Source organism: Populus nigra, chromosome 1 (assembly GCF_951802175.1).
Source record: "Populus nigra chromosome 1, ddPopNigr1.1, whole genome shotgun sequence".
NCBI classification, from domain to species: Eukaryota; Viridiplantae; Streptophyta; class Magnoliopsida; order Malpighiales; family Salicaceae; genus Populus; species Populus nigra.
The window spans coordinates 45,189,967-45,211,290 of NC_084852.1; the positions used below are offsets into that span (position 1 = coordinate 45,189,967).

At 36.9% G+C, this 21,324-nt stretch overlaps 2 protein-coding genes and 1 pseudogene across 2 annotated transcripts; 2 read left to right on the forward strand and 1 right to left on the reverse strand.

Moving 5' to 3' along the window:
• The first annotated feature begins 405 nt into the window (after nt 1-405).
• LOC133703220 (protein LAZY 1-like) lies at nt 406-3,636 on the forward strand. The gene is made up of 5 exons (XM_062127679.1): nt 406-791; nt 880-946; nt 1,488-2,287; nt 2,717-2,996; nt 3,414-3,636. Exons 1-5 carry the CDS (start codon nt 786-788, stop codon nt 3,431-3,433), a joined length of 1,173 nt encoding a protein of 390 aa, XP_061983663.1. The 5' UTR covers nt 406-785; the 3' UTR covers nt 3,434-3,636.
• Nucleotides 3,637-5,325: 1,689 nt separating this feature from the next.
• Nucleotides 5,326-7,054, reverse strand: LOC133682323 (sphingosine-1-phosphate lyase-like; annotated as a pseudogene).
• Nucleotides 7,055-7,585: 531 nt separating this feature from the next.
• LOC133682331 (ABC transporter G family member 28-like) lies at nt 7,586-20,957 on the forward strand. Its single transcript, XM_062105628.1, has 17 exons — nt 7,586-7,682; nt 9,200-9,413; nt 9,597-9,684; nt 13,316-13,446; nt 13,571-13,647; nt 14,170-14,445; nt 15,650-15,713; nt 15,810-15,956; nt 16,084-16,118; nt 16,321-16,394; nt 16,598-17,511; nt 18,326-18,622; nt 18,740-19,219; nt 19,433-19,581; nt 19,832-20,121; nt 20,294-20,427; nt 20,528-20,957. The coding sequence occupies exons 1-17, from the start codon at nt 7,586-7,588 to the stop codon at nt 20,682-20,684; spliced, it is 3,624 nt and encodes a 1,207-aa protein (XP_061961612.1). The 3' UTR covers nt 20,685-20,957.
• Nucleotides 20,958-21,324: the final 367 nt, after the last annotated feature.

Consider the following 21,324-nt stretch of genomic DNA (forward strand, 5'->3'; position numbering starts at 1 on the left):
ATCAGAAAATGCAGTATCAAGATATTTATTAAAGATAATCACAATTTATTATAGTTTATCTGATAAGGGACCTTCAGAAAAATACCACACCCTGGGGTCGAGCAACCAGAAAGCAATGGACATTTCAGCTTATTGTGCCCTAATGAGAAAAGATCTTCTTCTTTGTCAGATTGTCCTTGAATTCATTAAATTCCGACATGATATTCTTTTCGGTCCCCAATTTTGAGTCCGAAGTCTTTCCACGAAGTACCTAGTAGAATACCATGTTGCAACAGTTGGTGTTGTTGAAACAATATAGAAGTTGCATGTGTGCAAACATGTCAAATTCGAAAGGCCCACGGGTCATCTGACATAGCCGCTTCTCATAAAATGCATCTGCAAATACAGGTCTATCGGATGTGTGGCCAGTAAGATGTTCAACAGTGTGAAAACACTGCTACAGATTTAGCGATCAAAGTGAAATCATGCAAAAGAATTTATCAACCTCACTCCCAAACGAGTACATGGCTTATACAGAACCATTTGCTCATAAAGTCCAGGACACACTGTCCATTTTGACCGCATGATTTGATCTTGACAAAGAATTCCCATCCCAAATCTTGGAACTATCTTTTTGGTTCTCTCCAGCAACCCTCATCTGAGATCATTGGATATATCCAGGTTGTATTTGTCATCTTATTCATACACAGTTGGACCTGTAATAATGAAATGCAACTCCTCTCCTAGCTTCTCATAACAACCAAAGTGATTGAAACTGAGGGTTGATTTCTCAAGAGAGAGAAAAGATGAAGGTAAGTCTACTGTACACGTGAAAAAGAGAAAAGTATTGATCTTTCTCAATGCTTCTTGAGCTAATTTCTGAATCCCACTTTATTGCAGTTACTAGGTTGGATGCACCGTAAGCTTCGGCAAAATGGTAGTGAAACACTGAAGGATTTTGCTATTGGTAGGTATCTTCAACTTTTATTTTCCTGCTAAACACTTCCCTATTTCAAATATAGGCATGACCATGGAAATGATGGCCTTAGATTTTTGGGTTAATATAAGATTATCCACATGTAGAGGAGAGGCAAAATGTAAGCGCAGAACGAAAAGATTGTCATGCATGACTCGTATTATACACTTGCACAGAAGACAAATTCTTGAATTTCAGGATCGTATTAATCTCCCAGCAAAGGTAGTTAGCCACCACCGTCCACCAAGGAAAAGCAAAAATGATGAGCATAATACAACAGAAATATTTCCAGACTTTTGGCTAAGGCAATAATTTTCTACGCTGCATTCTATTATGAATAGAATATCATCCATAAGACCCTAGTGAAATAAACTTCATTTGAAAAATATGCGAAAGCAGAAAACTCGTAAATTTGTACCTTAGTTTAACGCAATATGGTTAAAAACCAAGACATTGGATTGGATTCCTGCCAAAATGCATTATTAGAATCAAGTTCATTTAACTTTCTCCTTCTTTTGCGTGTGTGTGTCAGGCAATCCTTGCAATTGCCTTATAGGACAGCCATCCCTTGATGACCAACAATACTACACGAAACCGAACTATGGGACAAGAACATTTAGGCAAGCCCAGAAAGAGCACCTTCGAAAGTCTTTTGCTGGTTTAGAAGCAGCTCGAGTAGAAGAAGAAGAAGGAGAAGAAGAAGAAGACTTTGAAGAAGAATCTTCAGCCGCAATATCCGAACTATTCCATGGCTTTCTGGCAATTGGAACTCTTGGTTCGGAGCCAGTCAACACTGACCCTTCAACACCAACATTTCCCATCTCTGTTGAGAATATAACTGAGAAAGAGACTGAAGTGACAGAGAATGAACTTAAGCTTATCAATGATGAGTTGGAGAAGGTTCTGGCAGAAGATTGCAGCAATGACTCATCAGGAAGAAACAGTCATGTCAGTGCTGGGAGAAGCAGTCATGGCAGCACCATTACACTCAGTGGCAAGCCAACGGAAGGGCGAGATTCCAATGCAGTCTGTCCTCTGCAGGGATATCTCTTTGGATCAGCAATTGAACTGTCAGAGACAGCACCTGTGGCAAAGAAGGAGCACAGGACATCACTTGGCGAGCTATTTCAGAAAACAAAAATAGCAGAGGAAAATTATGGTGTTAAATTCGAGAGGGAGGAGAAGCGCGTGGAGAAGGAGGCTGATAAATCTGCCGTGAATCTCATGAAAAAGATTCTGAAGAAGAAAATGCTCCATGCTTCTTCTAGGAGCTCTACTTCCGCTGGAGGAGCAACTGTTGATTCTGCTTCAGCAGAAACAAAACTGCACAAGGTATGTCTACAGATACCATAACTTCTAAGCCAAAATCCTGATTGGATAAATATAGAATCAATAATACCAACTTGAGAATTCCATGTTCAAATCCCACTAGATAGTGCTGGGAGGTTTGGAAGATGAGGGAATACAGAATACTGTCACTGTTGCTTTATTAGAGACCCGCTGACCATCTAATGAACTTGAAAAAATAAACTCAGCAAATATGACGCAATTCACCAAGTCCAAAATGCTTGCTTTCAAAAAAATGACCTCATTAAAAAAACTAAAAAGAAGACAGAAATACAGATCAACCCTTATATTTTATTATTTTTCTTTGCTCATGTATATTTACCGAACACAGTTTTCGAGCCAAGCATATTTTCTGTTATACTGAATAAGTGCAATATCCTAAGTGTGAAGTTCTGCTTGATGTTTGTTGTGCAGATCCTACACATGTTCCACAGGAAAGTTCATCCTGAAAGCTCAACATCCACAAGGAAGGCCGACAAGCCCCCAAAAACCGAGAATAAGAAGAGCAACAACAATGGGGGAAACAACAATGGAGGACAGATGCTTCTGGATGAGGATATCACCATAGTTCCCCGAACCCTTTCAAAGAGGAGCATAAGGCGCTTCAAGAGTCAATCTAACCCACCCCACTTCATGTTTACTGGCTGTGACTCAAATGGAAGCAGGGAATGCTGGATTAAAACAGATGCAGACTGTAAGTAATCCCTCTCAGAACTGCTCTTTGATAGAACGATAACTAAATGGCCTTATTTCTTCAAGTACTCGTTCACTAAATTTGTTGTGATCACAACCTGACTGTTTAGAACTCAAATTCTGGAACATATGGCTGGGATCAGTTTCTGATTCTCATGATCAATGAAAAGACAAACATATCTGTTCTTTGACTAAATATGGGATCTTTTGAGATTCTGCTCTAGTTTCTCTCAAGTTTTAGTTCTTTGATCGTTTCCATGTTATTATTGTCAAGCATTATGAAGATTGATTGAGCAGGGACATGATATGGATCACCTAATTTTAGCAACAGTACCAGGCATCATATGGCTGGTAATGGTGCTTGTTTTGTTGGGAGCTGTAACTGTCCTAATTCAGTTTTGTGTGTTATGCTTTGCAGACCTGGTGTTGGAGCTGTGAAAGGAAAATGCAGCAGTCAAGTATGGTTCTAAAATATCTTCTTCAATTAGAAAGAAGTAATAATGGGTTTGAAAACATGTCCTTATAGGTGATTGATGCTTGTAAAATGTGAGTGTGATTACTATGTTATGAAGAACTTGAGTGGCAAAAATAAATAAAAAGGGCAGTTCGTACAGTACGTGCCTTCGAGTAATTGTTATGTATATCTGTTTGTGGTCGACATATTTTAGTTATGTCCAAGTTAAATTTCATATATTTTTTTTCTCTGGGTAAATGAACTGCAAATGATAGATTGACCCCAAACAAAGAGCTCATATATATGAGCCGAAACGTTACAGACAAATGTGGCTCAAACTGCCAAAGCTTTTTTACACAAGAATGACTAACAGTGATGCTAAATGTACATGGTAAGATATCGAAAGAAAACTATACCATAGAATTATTGATTGTTATTCAAAATAGTTCCATACGAAGCTTTAAGGATCATAGAATAACCCTAGCGAGAAAAGGCAGAAGAAAGAAAGAACCCTTGCAATTGTGAGTAACTAATGTCAAGGGTATGGTCGTGCAGAATAAGAATTGAATCCATGCATGACTTTATTAAGACTGTTTAAGGACTATATATTACAGGTCAGTTGCTTTTTAATTAGTGTTACCAGCTATCATGGGTCTAATATTCTGTTTTGGTTTTGATTGTCTCCTGATTCATTCAAATGTTTTGCATTACAGACTCCTGTCTCGGAGCTCTAAAAGGCAGATGCAGCGGTCCTGCTGCTACATTTTATCAAGTCTTGGCCAATTGTGAGTGGTTTTACCTTTATCAGTCTTTATTGTGACTAGTCTTGTGGGTGATTGCTGGCCGTATCCCTAAGAACCCAACTGAAGCATAATGTTCTGTCTTTTTCACTGGAAACACATTCAGGTATCCAAGCAAGTGTTTATATATATATATCATCCTCGACTATGACTACACATGAGCTGGGAATCATATAGAATCTAAAAAACCTAACTGATGCATAATGTAATGTTCTGTCTTTTTCACCGGAAACATATTCAGGCATCCAACTAAGTGTTTCTAAGAACAAATCATCCTCGACCATGACTACACATGAGCTGGGAATCATATAGAATCATATCGGGCACCAGCAGATGAGCCTCAACCTGCCAAAACTTTTTTCATGCGTGGATGATTAGACAGGCGACCTATCCAAAACAGTGGAGCAAATTATGAATCAGATTGACCATGACAGACGATATTTGCTCTCTCTTTCATGTAAGATACAGAAAGAGTAGTTGATGGCCAGGATACCCAGGGCAAGTGCGATATCGTAGAGAACACTACGTACTGGACATTTCACCATGAGTAGATGACATCATGGCAGTGAAATTGCATATTTCACAAGTAAAACTTCAACGCACTTCCATGCCCCAAAATTCATCAGTACATCCTAATTTTGTGAAATACAGAATCCCATTACCATACATCCCAGCACACACCCACTTCCCATCGGTGTGATTAAAGCAAAAACCTTTTTAAAACATGACAGATACAAAAGACACTTCACAAACCTAGCTAGTTCTCTAGTAAATATCTAGTGAAGGAGATACCTTTCAGGAACTTGGATGGAAGAAGTAATAATTGCACCTGTCTACTTGTACATATAGTCAATAATCGGACTTGTATTGAAGAGGAAGGCAAGCTTGCATGGAAATGACATTTAACCATTTCAATGACTCCCTAGTCCCAACTCGATAAATCTCTGTAAGTAGATTGGCCCCAACATCATAGGCCAGAACGGGGTTTAGGACAACAGGAAACCAACAGTTCCCTGAGCTTGATGCTTTTATGCTGTCTTTGGTTGGTTAATGGAGAAAACAGATGGAACCATGCATTACGGAGATCCATATACTTCAATCAACTCATCATAACAGCGTAACCTAATAGCTAATTTAGAATTGGCTGCATAAAAAATCAAAACAGCTGTCAAAGAGGTAAAGATTATGCCTTAAGCACTGTCAAAGGACCCCAGCCTGCAAGCTCTGTTCAAGTGGAACTCCCTGTCCGGTAAAGGAGTGCTCACTATCCATATTCCAGAATCCAGATTGAATGGTTTAAACTGCTTAAGAATCCGACCTTCACTGCACCACATACTTACAACTCGATGCAAGGTGAATATGGAAAAAATAAATATTGATCAATGGAGTTTTTATTTCATCTTATAGGATTCACCAACACGTTCTGATTCCCATGACATGGGAATGTCATCAGCATGCACTGTCCATGTAGTTTACCAACAATTCCTCAAGCATTCCTCTATCCGGTATCTTCCCAGCAGCACCATATATTGGGGCTAGCCCTCCACTTGCTGGGACCAGGATTTTCTTTCACCTGGATGATTTCAGAAAAAAGGAACGAAAATAAAAAATCAAACAGAAGAAGCCATAACTGAAGATCCTTCACTACCACCTCCGAAAAGCCAACATGAACATCCCTAAAGGTAAGAAAATTACAGAGTTACTTTGATAACCCCATTGGTGAAAATAACTTACAGTACGTACAGATTCCCTCAAATCCCGGAGGAAGTCCTCAAAAACTGTTGCGTGTTGAAGGGTAACACAGATATGAATGCTGATTCAACCACGTTAAAAGTTGTAGTCAGTGTACAAAAATATGCTCATAAATGCATGCTCAGACGCAACTCATGAGACTGAAATACAAAGAAAATAAACCAATGCCAGTCACTACAAACAATTGGAATCAATCTATTAAAAGAAAAAAACTTCGCATTCTCTTATGCCTCATATCAAGGAACAATAGCTTGCTGCCAAAGGTGGCTAACTTCTAACGGGGACAATGAGAACGTGAGATGACCATGCATTTATTATGCCCTACAGAAACACAGTTCTTCTGGGGAAAATAGAAAGAAAAAAGCCTACCTGTTGGGTCTCTGCAATGCATTCAGATGCCAGCCTTTGGATGTCATGATATCATTGACTTCAAATATGTCTAGATCATTTGATCTGATTGCCACAATTGTCATGTCTGGCCTTCCAATGATAATAACTCAGGTATTTCCTTGATCCTGTAAACAGAATGCCTCATTTTCAATGGTTCAAAGAATTTACAACTCAAAGGAGTGGCAAAATGAAGGTACAAACAACACAGACCCCTTTTGTATTCTCTTTGATACTTCCGTTATTGATTTAGTGTTTTCCAGGTACCCAATAGGATGTAATGAAAATCAGGTTATCTACAAGCATTCAAGGGAACATCTAGATAGGCAACGAGGGAAAGATGCATTGTAGCACCTTCTAATCCTAGTGACATTAATGAAGACCAAGCCCCAGCAATCAAATCCCCAGGCCTGCTTCCAGCAATGGTAGGGGAGACATAGAGCCCGCCTGACCACTCAGTCACTGCAGCGAGGACACAAAGAAAACACAATTAGAACACCAGAAGCACAGGCGTCAAACAGCCAACTAGAAAAGTCTATTGCATAAAAACTAGATATTAAGATGAGCTCTGCTCTTTTCCACATTAATAGTGTTTACGAATGCCCAGACATTTGACAATTTACTAATGTGAGTCTTGAGAATAATCAACCAAAAATCAGCCCTCATTTTCCCTGATAATTTATCTGATAAAGATTAATAAAACTTTGCAGCAACAAATTGATGCTGTTGGGAAAAAAGCCCAGTGCACAAATTTTCAGTAGCATGCCCATCAAGATGCCATCACAAGAAACTCATGTAAGAAAGAATTTACATAAAAAGAATCACCAAGCACCAACAGAAACATAAAATTCAGAAGTCAAGCAACAATATGGCTTTGTATTAACAATGTGAGGGATGCAAGATTAATGCAATTTGGAATCAATGATAATGAAGAGAAAAAACTAAATAACTATTTGAGCAACGCAAGAGGTCTTCAATTTGAAATTCAGGAACAAAAATCCGATAACAAGATGTAGCAGTTGCTCAAAATGAAAAAAAGAAAAAAGAAAAAGAAAAGAATAGGAATTAAACACTAGTTCCACAATGCCAGGCAGCATGATGGAAACTAAAAGTACTAGTATGTTCATCAAATTCAAAACTAGAGAGATGGTAAATTTTTTACAGATAAACCTATAGTAGTTTTACCCTTCTAATATCATGGTTTATAGAACTGCACTTGTTCCTTTTGGTGCCAGTCCATATTTATGCACATCCACTGATATTGAGGTGACTCGTTTAACGGAGAAATCAAAAGGTGGAATCGGGTGACTGAAATGGGAAGAAAAATTGAATTTGCCAAACCAGGGACAGAAAATGGAGCAATTGACTGTCTGATATTTCATACCATGTACCAAAATCTATAAAGCACACAACAGACATATGCAACACATGTAGAATAATAATAAAGCCAGTTACAGCTTTCAGTCAAGTCCAACAATAGTCACATGTTGTCCTGGTGAAGAATAGCAGAACCTTGGACCAGCCCCTTTGCATAGACCTAGAAAGAAAAGGTAGTCCAGGATACAGAAAGGCCTCTAAACTCCTATGCCAGGACACCATGGTGATGGGGTCTCCCCAAAGACATGCATTCTTAGAGCATTGTCCACTGTCAAAGGTTGAGAGAAATTATATAAACTAGGGCAATATTGCTCGATAAGCACCCTTTATTGCATTTCCTTGTCCAATTTCCAACAGGAAAGATAAACTCCTTTTCTTGCATGGAACATCCTTCCTGTGGCCCTAAATGACTTGGAGCTTAATCGTGACCTCAATATAGACTGATCTTTAATCAATTGCACTCTCTTGATCAAGTAATTAATGCTAGTGAGTTAATATAAAATCGTTCTTCCTCAATTTATAGCTTAAATTTTTGAATTAAGATGATTTTTTAACATTTAAAAGACAAGACTAGAATCTCTTTTCTTGCCAAGCTAATTTGTTCTATAAATTATATGTAATCTAATTCTTGCTTATCAATTTTAGGTCTTCCAACCATGCCACAAGGAGAAAATAGCCCCACAAACAAAAACCTTTTGGAGAATTTCACAATCAAGTTACTAACATCTCATTTAATGTTTCCCCTGCCTGACATGATTCAATATTCACATTTTCGTAGTTATCGAAACCCAATTAAAAAACTAAAAACAGACCCCACAAAATCAGAAAAAAAAAAATATACAAACAAAACCCATCATTTATAATAAAAGGAATTCATCTTTCTTACCTTTTGTTTCTCTGCATCTATGTAACCCTTGAGTCTTGACACCAGGCACCATCCTGTTTTTTATTCAACAAAAGAGAGAGAGAGAGAGATTATTATATAAAATCTCTTTCAAGAATCAAAATGAAAGAGTGAATTAATAAAATAATTACTTACTTGATGGAGGTGAACAGAAACCCTAAAATGGTGGATTTGAGACCATTATCGTGAATAAGAAGGAAGGATCGAAGAATTCGGGCAATAAAAAGAGAGAGAAGAGGTACGAAAACCAAAGCAAGAGGCTCATAATTTGATAAAAAAAGAATTAGCTGATGCTTTTAAATCAATCAAAGATGAAATGACATGATCCATTGCCGTTGTTGTTGATGAAGATGGTGGATAGATAGATAGATAGATAACACTAAAATGTAATGAAAGAGACGACAAAACCATGAAGAATACGTGTATTTCTACTATTTTTATAGAGAGAGATTATTCAGACAAGTCAATAGATGTAGTGAATGATACTTTTGTTTGTGTTTGATATGCGGAATCTATTGCTCCAATCATAGATGTAGTGAATTTGGATCCGCGCTTGAAAGCTTTTGAAGAGAGGAAGACAAAGAATGGGATGTTAGGAGATAACAGTTGTCTAAGAGGAGGGCTGATTGCGCCAGAACAACAAACTCACTGGGCAGTCTTTGATAGAGGCATCATGCATAGCCATATTAGAGGCTGCAAGTTGTGGATTATGGACAGTCAGTACACGAAGGAGGCATACCTGAGGCATGTAGCATGAGATGTTTCTTCTCCATCTAGTTATCAGATGCTTGTCACTGTTTGTACATCTTGCTAGAGACATTCTAGTGGGTATTAAGCTTCTGGTAATCCTAAATCACACAGACAGCTAATTTGTTACTTCTCTTGCTGCGGGACGCTCTACTAGAGAGGACATGACTGTGCTTGCAGATCGCCGGATCCTGGTGATATGGCACGGGCAATTAGGAAGGCGATATGTGTGCTTCTGGAAATTGAACCCGAAGGGATGCGAAGTTATGTGAGTGAACTATTCAAAATAACTTTAGTCTTCCTGAGGATTTCACTACTTGCAAGTTGGCTGAGCATTTGTTCTGTGTTTTTTGCTAGATGAAGAAACTCTTGGAATGATGCTGCAAAACAAACAACCGATTGTTTTTTTATGCCCCCACTGTAACATGTAAATTTCAAGGAAGGTATGATTTTGTGTTTTCAAAATATTTTTTTAAAAAATTAAATTTTTATGTATTTATTTTTTCAGATTAATATTATTTTAATATATTTTTAAATGAAAAACAAAAGTAATCACTACCACACTTTCAAAAATTCCCTTAAGCAATCAAACTATGATTTTTTCTGTTACATTTAATTCTAGTTAGGTGGCATGCGTTACACCGCGAGCCAGACTAAACATTTTGCAATGTTAAAAAAAATATCCAGACAACGATAATCCGAGACAACCGGATTAAATTAATTAAAAATGTGACCCAAGATATGAGATCAAAAGAACCTGAAAAAAAAAACAAATTGTAAAGTTCAAGGCTTAATAACCTAATATCAAAGATGAAAAAATAAAAAAAAAATTAACGTCAAAGAAGAAAGCTCGAGTTAACTCAGGATAACTTGATAAACCAACAACCTACAATATGAGATCAGGATAAGAAAAAAAAAGCATATAAAAAGGATGACTTTTTTTTAATAATACTCTTAAACCTAAAATTACCAAGACGCCCTTGTCAAAATCCAAGAATAACAAAAAAACCAATATAAAAAGACCAAAACACTCCCGCAATCAGCCTTTGATTTTTTGAATTCTGAGGGCAATTTGATCATTAACTGTGTTAATAAAAGGAAAAGACAAATAAGTCTTTCTTTGCATATATATTTTTTCCCTTCCAAATGTATGATCGTACTTTTATTGTTCCTTTTTATCTAAAAAGACAAAAGAGCCCCTCATTTAAAGATTAATTTTTTGTGCTCTTATGGGCAAAATAGTATTTATATTGTAGCAAAAAGAAATTCATGTACTATTTTGCCCCCAATCAAATATGCAATGTCAAATGTATCCCATGAAAAAAGGCATCTTTACCTCCAATTACATGCTTAATCAATTTTTTTTGGCAATGGCAAAATCATTTTTATACAGCTATTGTCCATAATAATTTATATTTTGATAAACAATAAAAGATTGATGCTTTCTAGTTTTTCTTATAATGATGTGAAGTTGGTGGATGGTGGGCAATTTAAGATGGTTCATTGAGGCTTTCTTAACTTCTATAGCAACAATACTTGTTTTTTAAGTTAGCATTTGGTTATTGTTCAAAAATAGAAAAAATCAAAACATTAGAAATAAAAATATATTTGGTTAAAAAAATAGATATAAACATAAAAATAAATATGTTTATGTGATATTTTTAAAGTAAATTTATGTACTTCCAAAACAAGAAATACAAATACAAATGAAACGTGTCTCCAAAAATAATATTTTTTACCTTTTATTCTTAAAATATCATTGTAAAAAAATCATAATTCTAAAATTATTCAACCAAGACATGTTAGGATAAAAATATCTATTATAATAGTTTTAAAATCCAATCAAGGATCGATTCAGGGAAAAGTCTAGGTCATTGGTTGAGGCCCGGGTAATAGATCAAGTTGACTCGAATTAATGTAAAAATAAAAATAATTATTATCATAGTTTTAAAAACTGATTTAAGAGTTAATTCAATGCAAAGCCCGAGTCACAAATGTGGTTGAATGTTGACCCTAGTCATCTTAATAAAAAAAATAGTTATTATTTTAGTTTTTAAACTCGACTCGGGGTTGACCCAAAATAAGACCCGAGTCACGTGTTGGGAGGGTCAACATAACAATAAAAATAGTTATTGTCATAGTTTTAAAATCTAATTTGAGAGTCAATCCGGGGTAAGGCCATGATCACGGATCAGGAGGATCAGCTTAGGTAGTTCTGGGTTAATATAAGGGTAAAAAATGTTATTATTATAATTTTAAAACCCAACTAATAAGACGATCAATACAAGACTTGGATCATGAGTTAAGAAAATCAACTTAAATTAATGTATAAATAAAAATAATTATTATTATACTTTTAAAACTCAATTTTTAAAACTCAATTCTAAAATTGACTCAATATAAGATTTATATCATGGGTTGAAAGAGTCAACTATGGCATATTATACTCAAGTCTTCCATGCTAATGCCGTTCTCCACATGATACATCACCTTTTAATTTTTTTACTTTACCTGTTTTGATATTTCTTCAGCCAACAGAGATTATTGAGGAGGTGCCTTGATCAATTTCACCGCATCATCAAGATGAAGAAATGATCTCAAATTTCTGCGAGGACCAAAGCTCGAGCTGACATTCTAGTTGTAGAGAGAACTCTCTCGGTTTTCTTTTAAGAGTTCTAGTTTCCTTGCCCATCTTTATTAGTGAATTATCTACTGAATACAAACGAGAAGAGCTTCCCGAAATGTTTCTATTGATGATGTAGTGATTGATATCATAGATATGCTCCAAATCTCTAATCTCAAATCCAACATCAAGTAATATACAAACAAGTGGGTTTAGCCTAGTAATAAAGACCCCCAGTCTTGGTCTGTCTGAGTCAAAGGAAGATGTTCTTCTCCGTTTAAGAATAAGAACGCCGAGGATTCAGCATCCCTCTCTTTCGCCCCTCTCATTTCTTTGTTCCTCCCTTCCTGTTCTTCATAAAAAAACGCTGAGATCAGGGAATTCGGAAAGATAACCTCTTGTAGCCTTCCCCGCCAAAGAAACCCTACAAGAGGTCAGCTCTCCTATGCCCATGTTCTGTACATGTGTCTAAGCAACACTGAATGATTGTTGAACAACCAAGACACATTTACTTAAATGCTATTTTCCCTTAAAAAAAATGATTTCAATCTTATTTCAGGAAGAACAGCATGGCTCATCAAATTCATTTTTTTTTATAGATGTGATTCAAGCATTCAGCCAGAATTAATAAGCTTCCTATCAGGTGGATGGAAAGTTATGGTAATTGGTTAAAATCAAATATTATAAATGTGTTGAAAAAAGTAAGAAGAAACTGTACATCAAGGACTTGTAAAGGAGTTTTTTTAAAACACTTGGAGGAAGAGGGGCATAGGTACGAACGAGTTGAGCTACAAACTGTTTTGACAATGTAAAAAATAACTCGATAGAAGGTAAGCCTCCCCCCCACAATTTGAAAAAACACATAGACAGACTCAACTGTTTGAATCTCCTACTCTTCCTCCCTGCCATTTCTTCCTCCGAGAAAAAACCAAACCTTAATCTCCCCAAATGCTGAGGCCTCTATTTTCCTTATTTTGAAAAACTAACATCTCTTCCCTTCCTCCCTTTCTTCCTCATCATCAACCCCATCGCCAACCAACCTTAATTTCCACAACTCTTTTATTTCAAACAATCTTAATTTCCTCGTATTTACGTTACCATATAGTCAGTCGGTTACTTTTAACATCTTTGAAGCTCTCTTACATTTTTTGTTCTTAACAAAGATATGATCAGAGATAAGTTTAATAAATTAAGACACAACCATTGCTGTTTTCTCTCTGTATCCATCTTTGTTTTCGCATTAGCGTTGTCATTGAGCCCTATTTATTGTCAACAGTCTGATGGCAATGACAACAGTACGGCCACAGAAGACCTATTTTCAGAGCTGGTCTACAACAGTTTCTCAAATTTTACCTCTGTGTTCAAGCAAGATATTGCCAAATATTTTGGTTTCTGCATAATTGACGTGTAGATTACTCAGCCACTATGTCGTTTTAATGTAATGGTGGATTTCAGGAATGAGTGTTGATTATTAAAAGTGGTTATATAACTTATATTCTCTCTTCTTTTCTTTTTTTATTTGGATTTGCAGGGATGAAGATTGGAATATGGCATTCAATTTCTCCAAAAAAACACAATTCATATCCGATTGCGCCAAGAAAACAAACGGTACGTTCAAAGTTTGGAGCCTGAAAACAATGATTTGATAAAGGTTTTAGAGTTTTCTGTGTATTGTTTTTTACATAGGCTTCTGCATTTTGAGGTTTAATGAACGCTACATAACTTAATTAGTTCAACGGACATTTTGTTTGGATTCTCTTTCCTTCATGGAAAACCAATTCACAAGTTGGAAAGAAAGAGTGGTTCATAAAACATAGCACATGCGTGCTAATTTTCCTTTGTTCTATCACAAAGCAAATCTTAATGCCTAATTTAATAGATTAAACTTTAAAGATCCGGTTTGCTTCTTTATATTTTTACATATATTTCTCTACAAGTTTCCCTCAAACTTGTGGAGTGTTTTTGTAGTTACCATTCTAATTCTAGTTTCAGTTATGCTATTCTTAATCGGATGCACTTTGTTACTCCCCTTAGTTTATATTATCGAAACATTTAGCTACTCCCCTTAGTTTATTAATCCATTTTCTTTCTGTGGTAAATCTTTCTGACATTTCTCATGTTGTGCATCAGGAGATATAACAGCACGTATATGCACAGCAGCAGAAATAAAATTCTACTTCAACAGTTTCTTTGAAAAAGGCACAAAGAAAGCAAACTATTTGAAACCTAACAAGAACTGTAATTTGAGTTCATGGGTTTCTGGATGTGAGCCAGGATGGGCTTGTGGAGTTGGCAAAGGTCAAAAGGTTGACCTCAGAGATTCAAAGGACATTCCTGATAGAACTACAAACTGTGCAACTTGTTGTGAGGGTTTCTTCTGCCCTCATGGTATTACTTGCATGATACGTAAGTATTCCGAAACCCACCATCAATCATGGCAATAGTTTCTTCTTTTTTTTGGTCTGGAGCCATGGCAATAGTTAAGAATTGCATATGTTATGCGCTCCTGGTATTATTGTTGCATTCCTTGGTCTAATTACCAGTTTTTGATTAGCATGGGTAGAGATCTTCCCCGAAATCTGCATACATTGGACTTAATTATGACCACTGCTTCTTTCTCTATATATTCATTCTCAGTGACCTCAGATCATGACCATTCAAGTTATAAAGTCGAATGTTAATGTCAAGGCCTTAAAAAGTGTTGGGGGTGTGGTTTTCAAATCTCCACTCCAGAATCTAGATGACTCAAAGGCCATACTTTATGCTTTCAATCCAAAACACTTTTATCCATCCGAACACTCATTTTAGCTCCCCCTGTATGTCCCATTTTTCTGAAGAGCAAACTAGCAACAAATTTATATGTTGGCAAGAAGGAAGTATTAAAGCATTTTGATCCTTAACGGAGGAAAATTGGTGAAGTGACCTTCCCAAGTCTGAGCCTCTTATTGCAATTTCATAAACTTCTTCCAGGGAAAGGGGGCATGAAGAAAGTCTACCACTCATTTTCAATTTCTGTCCGTGTATTAGCAGAGAAAAGAAGATAATTGAACAGACAGAGAGAAATTTAGAGTTTCCATTTTATATTTGAAGTATGAAAAATCGTTTCACTTTCCAAGCTGCCTTGAAGATTCCTTTTTCAGTTTTGGGCTCTAATGAAAATAGCATGAAACCAGACAGTTTGTCCAGACAAGCCAAGGGAAGTGCTTCTGTACATCCCCTTTTGTCTGTATCAAGTCAATGAATCTCTTTAGTATTGCTCCTATTTCTAGGAGATGGACCTTTTGAAACATCCAAGAATTTGTCTGATAGATGATGCTGAGATGATCAAGACACTTAAAAGAGTGCTCCTTGGAAAACAATGATTGTATCAGAGTCCCGTAAAAGAAGTTACCATTTCACCTGAATTTGGTTCTATGTGGAATTGTTTTAACAATGTTTCTGGCTTACATGGAGTTATTGTATTCTGTTTTTCATTTCTGAATTTTAAATTGTTGTTTACATTAGTTTCTTTCTGGTAAGTTAGTTTATTGGATTCATTGTGTCATACGTTCCTAATTGAGCCACATCTAACATTCTTTATATTCTGACATTTTCTATCTTGTCTCTGAAGCTTGTCCATTGGGTGCTTACTGCCCACTAGCGAAACTGAACAAAACCACTGGCATATGCGACCCGTAAGTTCATTCTTGTTTCGTGCCTTTTCATTTCAAGTTTTTTTTTTCTGTTTTATCATACATACATTAATATTTATTAGCAGAAATGTTTTGCAGATACCATTACCAATTGCCTCCTGGAAACCCAAACCATACATGTGGTGGAGCAGATGTTTGGGCCGATATTTTAAGTAGCGGCGAGATATTCTGTTCAGCAGGATCATACTGTCCGTCCAATATCCAAAAAATTCCTTGCAGTCGTGGGTATTGATAATTATCCCTGAACTTCCAGCAGTTATCTATTGAATTGCATTTTTCACCTTTCCTCATATCACAGCCACCTGTTTTGCCTTTCCTGTTACTTATGAAACTATGCTGCGTTTTGTTTCAGACATTACTGCAGGACTGGTTCAACGTCTCAAACAGGTGGGCATTCTTTTACTAGTTTATTGAGAGGACATTGTGTTTGTTGTATTAGTCTGTGCTACTTTGTTATTCTGTTGCCGGGGCGTACTTTTTTCATCTGCTATGTTTCTGCTTGTTAACAATCTATGCCTTTTGGTTTAGAAATATGATTTATTTTTTTCAATTTTAGCAGCATGTATAATCTTTAACAATGAACTTGCAGGGTGTTTTAAGCTGGCAACTTGTGAACCACGCTCAACAAATCAGAACATCACTGCATACGGCATTTTATTTTTCGTGAGTGATCAGTTTACCTTTTAATCATTGTCTGGCGATGGATTTGAGTTTCCATTACGGTATACTATTATGAGAAGAACGGCAGAAAAATAAGTGTCAGAATGCACACAAAATATTTACGACATACTTTAAAATCGCAATATTCTTATATATGATCCTGTGTGCACAACCATCAGATCTAATCGCTTCACTTGTCAATGTAGGCTGGATTAAGCTTTCTGCTCATCATTATTTACAACTGTTCTGATCAAGTTCTTGCGACTCGAGAGAAAAGACAGGCACAGACAAGGGAGAAGGCAGTTCAAAGTGTAAGAGAAACTGCACAAGCACGTGAAAAATGGAAATCTGCAAGAGACATTGCCAAGAAGGGTGCCATTGGACTGCAAACTCAGTTGTCACGCACATTTTCTCGTACAAAGTCTAAAAAGCCAGCAGAACAGCTAAAAGGTTTAGGTCAGGCTAAACCTGGAACAGATGCTGCTCTACCACCTATGCCTGGAGGTAGTTCATCTTATCAATCATCTGCAAAAGGGAAGAAAAAGGAAAAGAGCAACCTCACACAGATGCTGGATGACATTGAGAACAATCCCGAGGGTCATGAAGGCTTCGATTTTAAGATTGGAGATAAAAACACAAGAAAGAATGCACCAAGGGGTAAGAAGTTGCATACTCAGAGTCAAATGTTCAGGTATGCATATGGACAGATTGAGAGAGAGAAAGCTATGCAGGAGCAGAACAATAATTTGACCTTCTCTGGGGTAATTTCAATGGCTAACGATATTGAGATCAGGAAAAGGCCAACTTTGGAGATTGCTTTTAAAGATTTAACCCTCACTTTGAAGAGTAAACGCAAACATCTGCTAAGATGTGTGACTGGGAAATTATCGCCTGGCCGAGTTTCCGCTGTAATGGGTCCATCTGGGGCTGGAAAAACAACATTTCTTTCTGCTTTGACAGGAAAGGCAACTGGTTGCGCCATGTCTGGTATGGTTCTTGTGAATGGTAAGACGGACCCGATCCAAGCATACAAGAAAATCATTGGTTATGTGCCTCAAGATGATATTGTGCATGGAAACCTGACAGTGGAGGAAAATCTCTGGTTCAGTGCAAGATGCAGGTATAAAACTATAAATTCACAATTCATTACTAACCACATTTTTGTTAGTCTCAATTCACATTGCCATCATAGTGATGACATCAATGTTGACATCCAACAAGTTTTCATGCATCAAACAAAATGCATGCATCTGGTGTTAGTCCTTCTTGTGTTTAACCAACATTGACTGACACAGGCCCCCTAAATGGTGGAAGTAGAACCTGGCTTTTCTGGGTTGTTGAACAATAGAAACTATAAAATGATTTTTATGTTAACGCATTTCAGACTAGGATATTGAGTTGGAAAACATCTAAACTTATGAACATTGCTAGAAATTTTACATGCATTAGGTGGTTAATTTTGATTGTACACATTTATATATACTTTTTCTACCAAACAAGGGAAGCTAAAATTTTCCGAATATTTCTGTTATTGTAATTGATGGCATTGGAGCTTCCTGAAAATTTGGAATTTCGTCATGGTGTGCCAAAGATTTTTTTCTCGTAAAAGAAAACCTTTTTTTTCCTTCTATTTCTTCTATCAGTCTGCTTGGCATCATTCATATATTTATATGTACACATATTGCATCAACACAACAAGAATGTCCAATTGTTCTCTCTTCTCTGTTCCTCCTTTGTTATTCATTTATTTGCTCCGGCTGCTTATATCTCCCCCCTCTCTCATACAGACACACCCTTTATGTATTAATTTTCTCTGCCTTCTTAGATATTACCCTCTCCCTCTCTTTCTTACACCCACAGTCACAAATGCTGTGGCTGTTTAACAGTACTTGCTTTTTTTAGCATATATATTTACTGGATTTCTGTTATTGTAGACTCTCCGCTGATCTACCAAAACCAGAAAAGGTTCTAGTTGTTGAAAGAGTTATTGAGGCCTTGGGCCTGCAGGCAGTGCGAGATTCTCTGGTTGGGACAGTGGAAAAGCGAGGAATTTCTGGAGGTCAAAGAAAACGTGTCAATGTTGGTCTTGAAATGGTTATGGAACCTTCACTTCTGATATTAGATGAACCCACATCTGGCTTGGACAGTTCATCCTCCCAGTTGCTACTTAGAGCTCTTCGACGTGAAGCTCTTGAAGGAGTAAACATATGCATGGTTGTACACCAACCTAGGTAATTTACCCTTTCTATTATGATAGAGAGTTGTCTTTATAGATTATGTGATATAGTGGCCATAAGAGAATATTAACTTTCCTTTTTTTTTTCCTTCGCTTTTCTTGGTTGCTTCAGCTATACATTATTCAGGATGTTTGATGATTTGATACTTCTAGCTAAAGGTGGCTTGACAGCATATCACGGATCAGCAAAGAAAGTTGAGGAGTACTTTGCTGGCCTTGGGATTACTGTACCTGAGCGTGTGAATCCTCCAGATTACTTCATTGACGTTTTGGAGGGCATTGCAAAACCAAAATCAGGGGTGAACTATAAGCAACTTCCAGTTAGATGGATGCTTCATAATGGCTACCCAGTTCCTATGGATATGCTGCAGAATACAGATGGGCTGGGACTACCCTCCGGTGAAAATTCTGCTCATGGAGCAAGTGAAGCTGGATCTGAAACAGAGTCTTTTGCTGGAGGTTTTTGGCAGGATATGAAAGCTAATGTTGAGTCAGAGAAAGAAAAGTTGCTGCACGATTTATCAAAATCAGGCGACTTATCCGGACGGAGAAGCCCTGGAGTATATCAGCAGTATAGGTACTTCCTTGGGAGGTAAGGGAGATCCCATTTCTCTAATGCTGGAGCATGAAAAGTGTAACCCTCCATTATTATCATGATAATAGCGCTATGCTAATTGAAGTACTGTGCAATATTAGGCTCTTGCATCTCTCACGCGAAATTACTCTATTTTGGGATGATCAGTTTTATTGAGTTTGCGTTCATCATAAAAAATTAACATATTCTTCTTGAATGGCTTGTTTGTAGGGTTGGAAAGCAGCGGCTACGAGAAGCAAGGGCACAAGCTGTAGATTATTTGATTTTATTGCTAGCTGGAATCTGCTTAGGAACACTAGCTAAAGTGAGCGATGAAACTTTTGGGGTGCTTGGTTACACATACACTGTCATTGCAGTTTGTAAGTGATCAAATCCTCTTGAAGTTCTTGTATATGCAAGGCTCCATTAGAATATTCTTGCTTAGATGTAGGCTTTTGATGTTTAAAATGTAGGGTAACTTGTGATCAAATTTGCAATCTATTGGGTGCTTGTTGTTTTGCATGCCAATCTGCCTTTTTCACTGTAAATTAGCTTCCCTATGGGCCTTTATGAAGTGCTTTTTTGTACAAGGTTCATTCCCACTAGTCTAAATGTTTTTCGGACTTTCAGCACTGCTCTGTAAGATTGCGGCTTTGAGATCATTTTCCCTGGATAAGCTACATTACTGGAGAGAGAGATCTTCTGGTATGAGCAGCCTAGCAAACTTTCTTGCGAAGGATACAATAGACCATTTCAGCACAATTGTCAAGCCACTTGTCTATCTGTCAATGTTCTACTACTTCAACAATCCAAGATCAACAGTCATAGATAACTACGTAGTCTTAATCTGTCTGGTGTATTGTGTGACGGGAATTGCTTACGCGATCGCCATCTTCTTTGAACCTGGTCCAGCCCAACTGGTGAGCATTTGAAGTACCATTTGCATTGAGAACTTGTTAGTTCCATAAATTAAGTTGGTAAATCATGAATCCATCGCCCTCGTATAATAAACAGACATGCAATCCATATCCACATACGATTATTGCAAACATTTTCACTCGCGCTAACGAGGCAATTTTTTGTGCTGTGCAGTGGTCAGTGTTGCTTCCGGTTGTTCTAACCCTGATAGCAACCCAAAGTGAAAACGGCGTTGTTGTGGATTATATATCTGACTTGTGCTATACCAAGTGGGCACTGGAAGCATTTGTGATATCAAATGCTAAAAGGTTTGTGTATGACTTTGATATTCCTCCTCCACATGTGGTGATTAATTAATGTTTTTGCATGTAATGTACCAACTTACCTTCTGATTATTCTGTTTTTCAGGTACTACGGAGTTTGGCTGATAACAAGGTGTGGTTCACTCATGGAAAGTGGGTATGATCTAGGCCATTGGTATCGTTGTTTAATCTTTCTTGTTTTAACTGGTATAGCTAGTCGTGTTGCTGCCTTCTTTATTATGATTACCTTCCACGGGAAGTGAAGTCTTTTGTACTCTTTCTTCTTGTAAGAAGTAGTAGGGGGGGCGATCAATTCACAGACTCTTGCTCTCATGGAGAGAGCTAGCGTAGATTATTTGAAAGGGAATTTGAAGTCATGGAACATAGTGCAGAAGTTGAATCATGATACTAAGGTTCCTCTGCTTCGTTTCTGCATGATAATTTGTGTAAAGATCAGATACATGGACTTCTTTTTCTTCCCTGTTTTAGCCAACACTACACACCAGGAATAGAAATTTATTCTCGACTTTTCTCAATACTGTGCGTTGTTGATTTTTTTGCCAACTACAGCTAGCTTCAATTTTATTTTTATTTTTTTTGTAATGCGTCTCTTATTTTGTTCAAGTTCTGGTCTGAGCAAGATATTTTCTCGGTGAAGTCTTGTCCAGGATGAAGTAAATTGTTGCTGAGCTCTCTCCCTCCAATTAATGCCTGTAAATTTTGAGAAAGTGAATTTCAAGAAAATAAATGATTGTTGATGTTTGATAGTATAATAAAAAATAAATTGGAAAATACTCTTTAATATTTGGTTATGTCATAGAAAATAAGCTGAAAAATAACTTATCAATATTTTATTTTTTTCAAGTTTATTAAAATAATGAGGAATAAATCTTACAAATTAAA

Bases quoted from the DNA above. Each gene is read 5' to 3' on its own strand.
- LOC133703220 (XM_062127679.1), top strand. The intron at 947-1,487 runs GTAGGTATCTTC...TGTGTGTGTCAG, and splicing joins ACTGAAGGATTTTGCTATTG to GCAATCCTTGCAATTGCCTT. The intron at 2,997-3,413 runs GTAAGTAATCCC...TATGCTTTGCAG, and splicing joins GATTAAAACAGATGCAGACT to ACCTGGTGTTGGAGCTGTGA.
- LOC133682331 (XM_062105628.1), top strand. From the start codon at position 7,586: ATGGTTTATAGAACTGCACTTGTTCCTTTTGGTGCCAGTCCATATTTA. The intron at 13,447-13,570 runs GTAGATTACTCA...TTGGATTTGCAG, and splicing joins GGTTTCTGCATAATTGACGT to GGATGAAGATTGGAATATGG. The intron at 16,395-16,597 runs GTGAGTGATCAG...TTGTCAATGTAG, and splicing joins CATACGGCATTTTATTTTTC to GCTGGATTAAGCTTTCTGCT.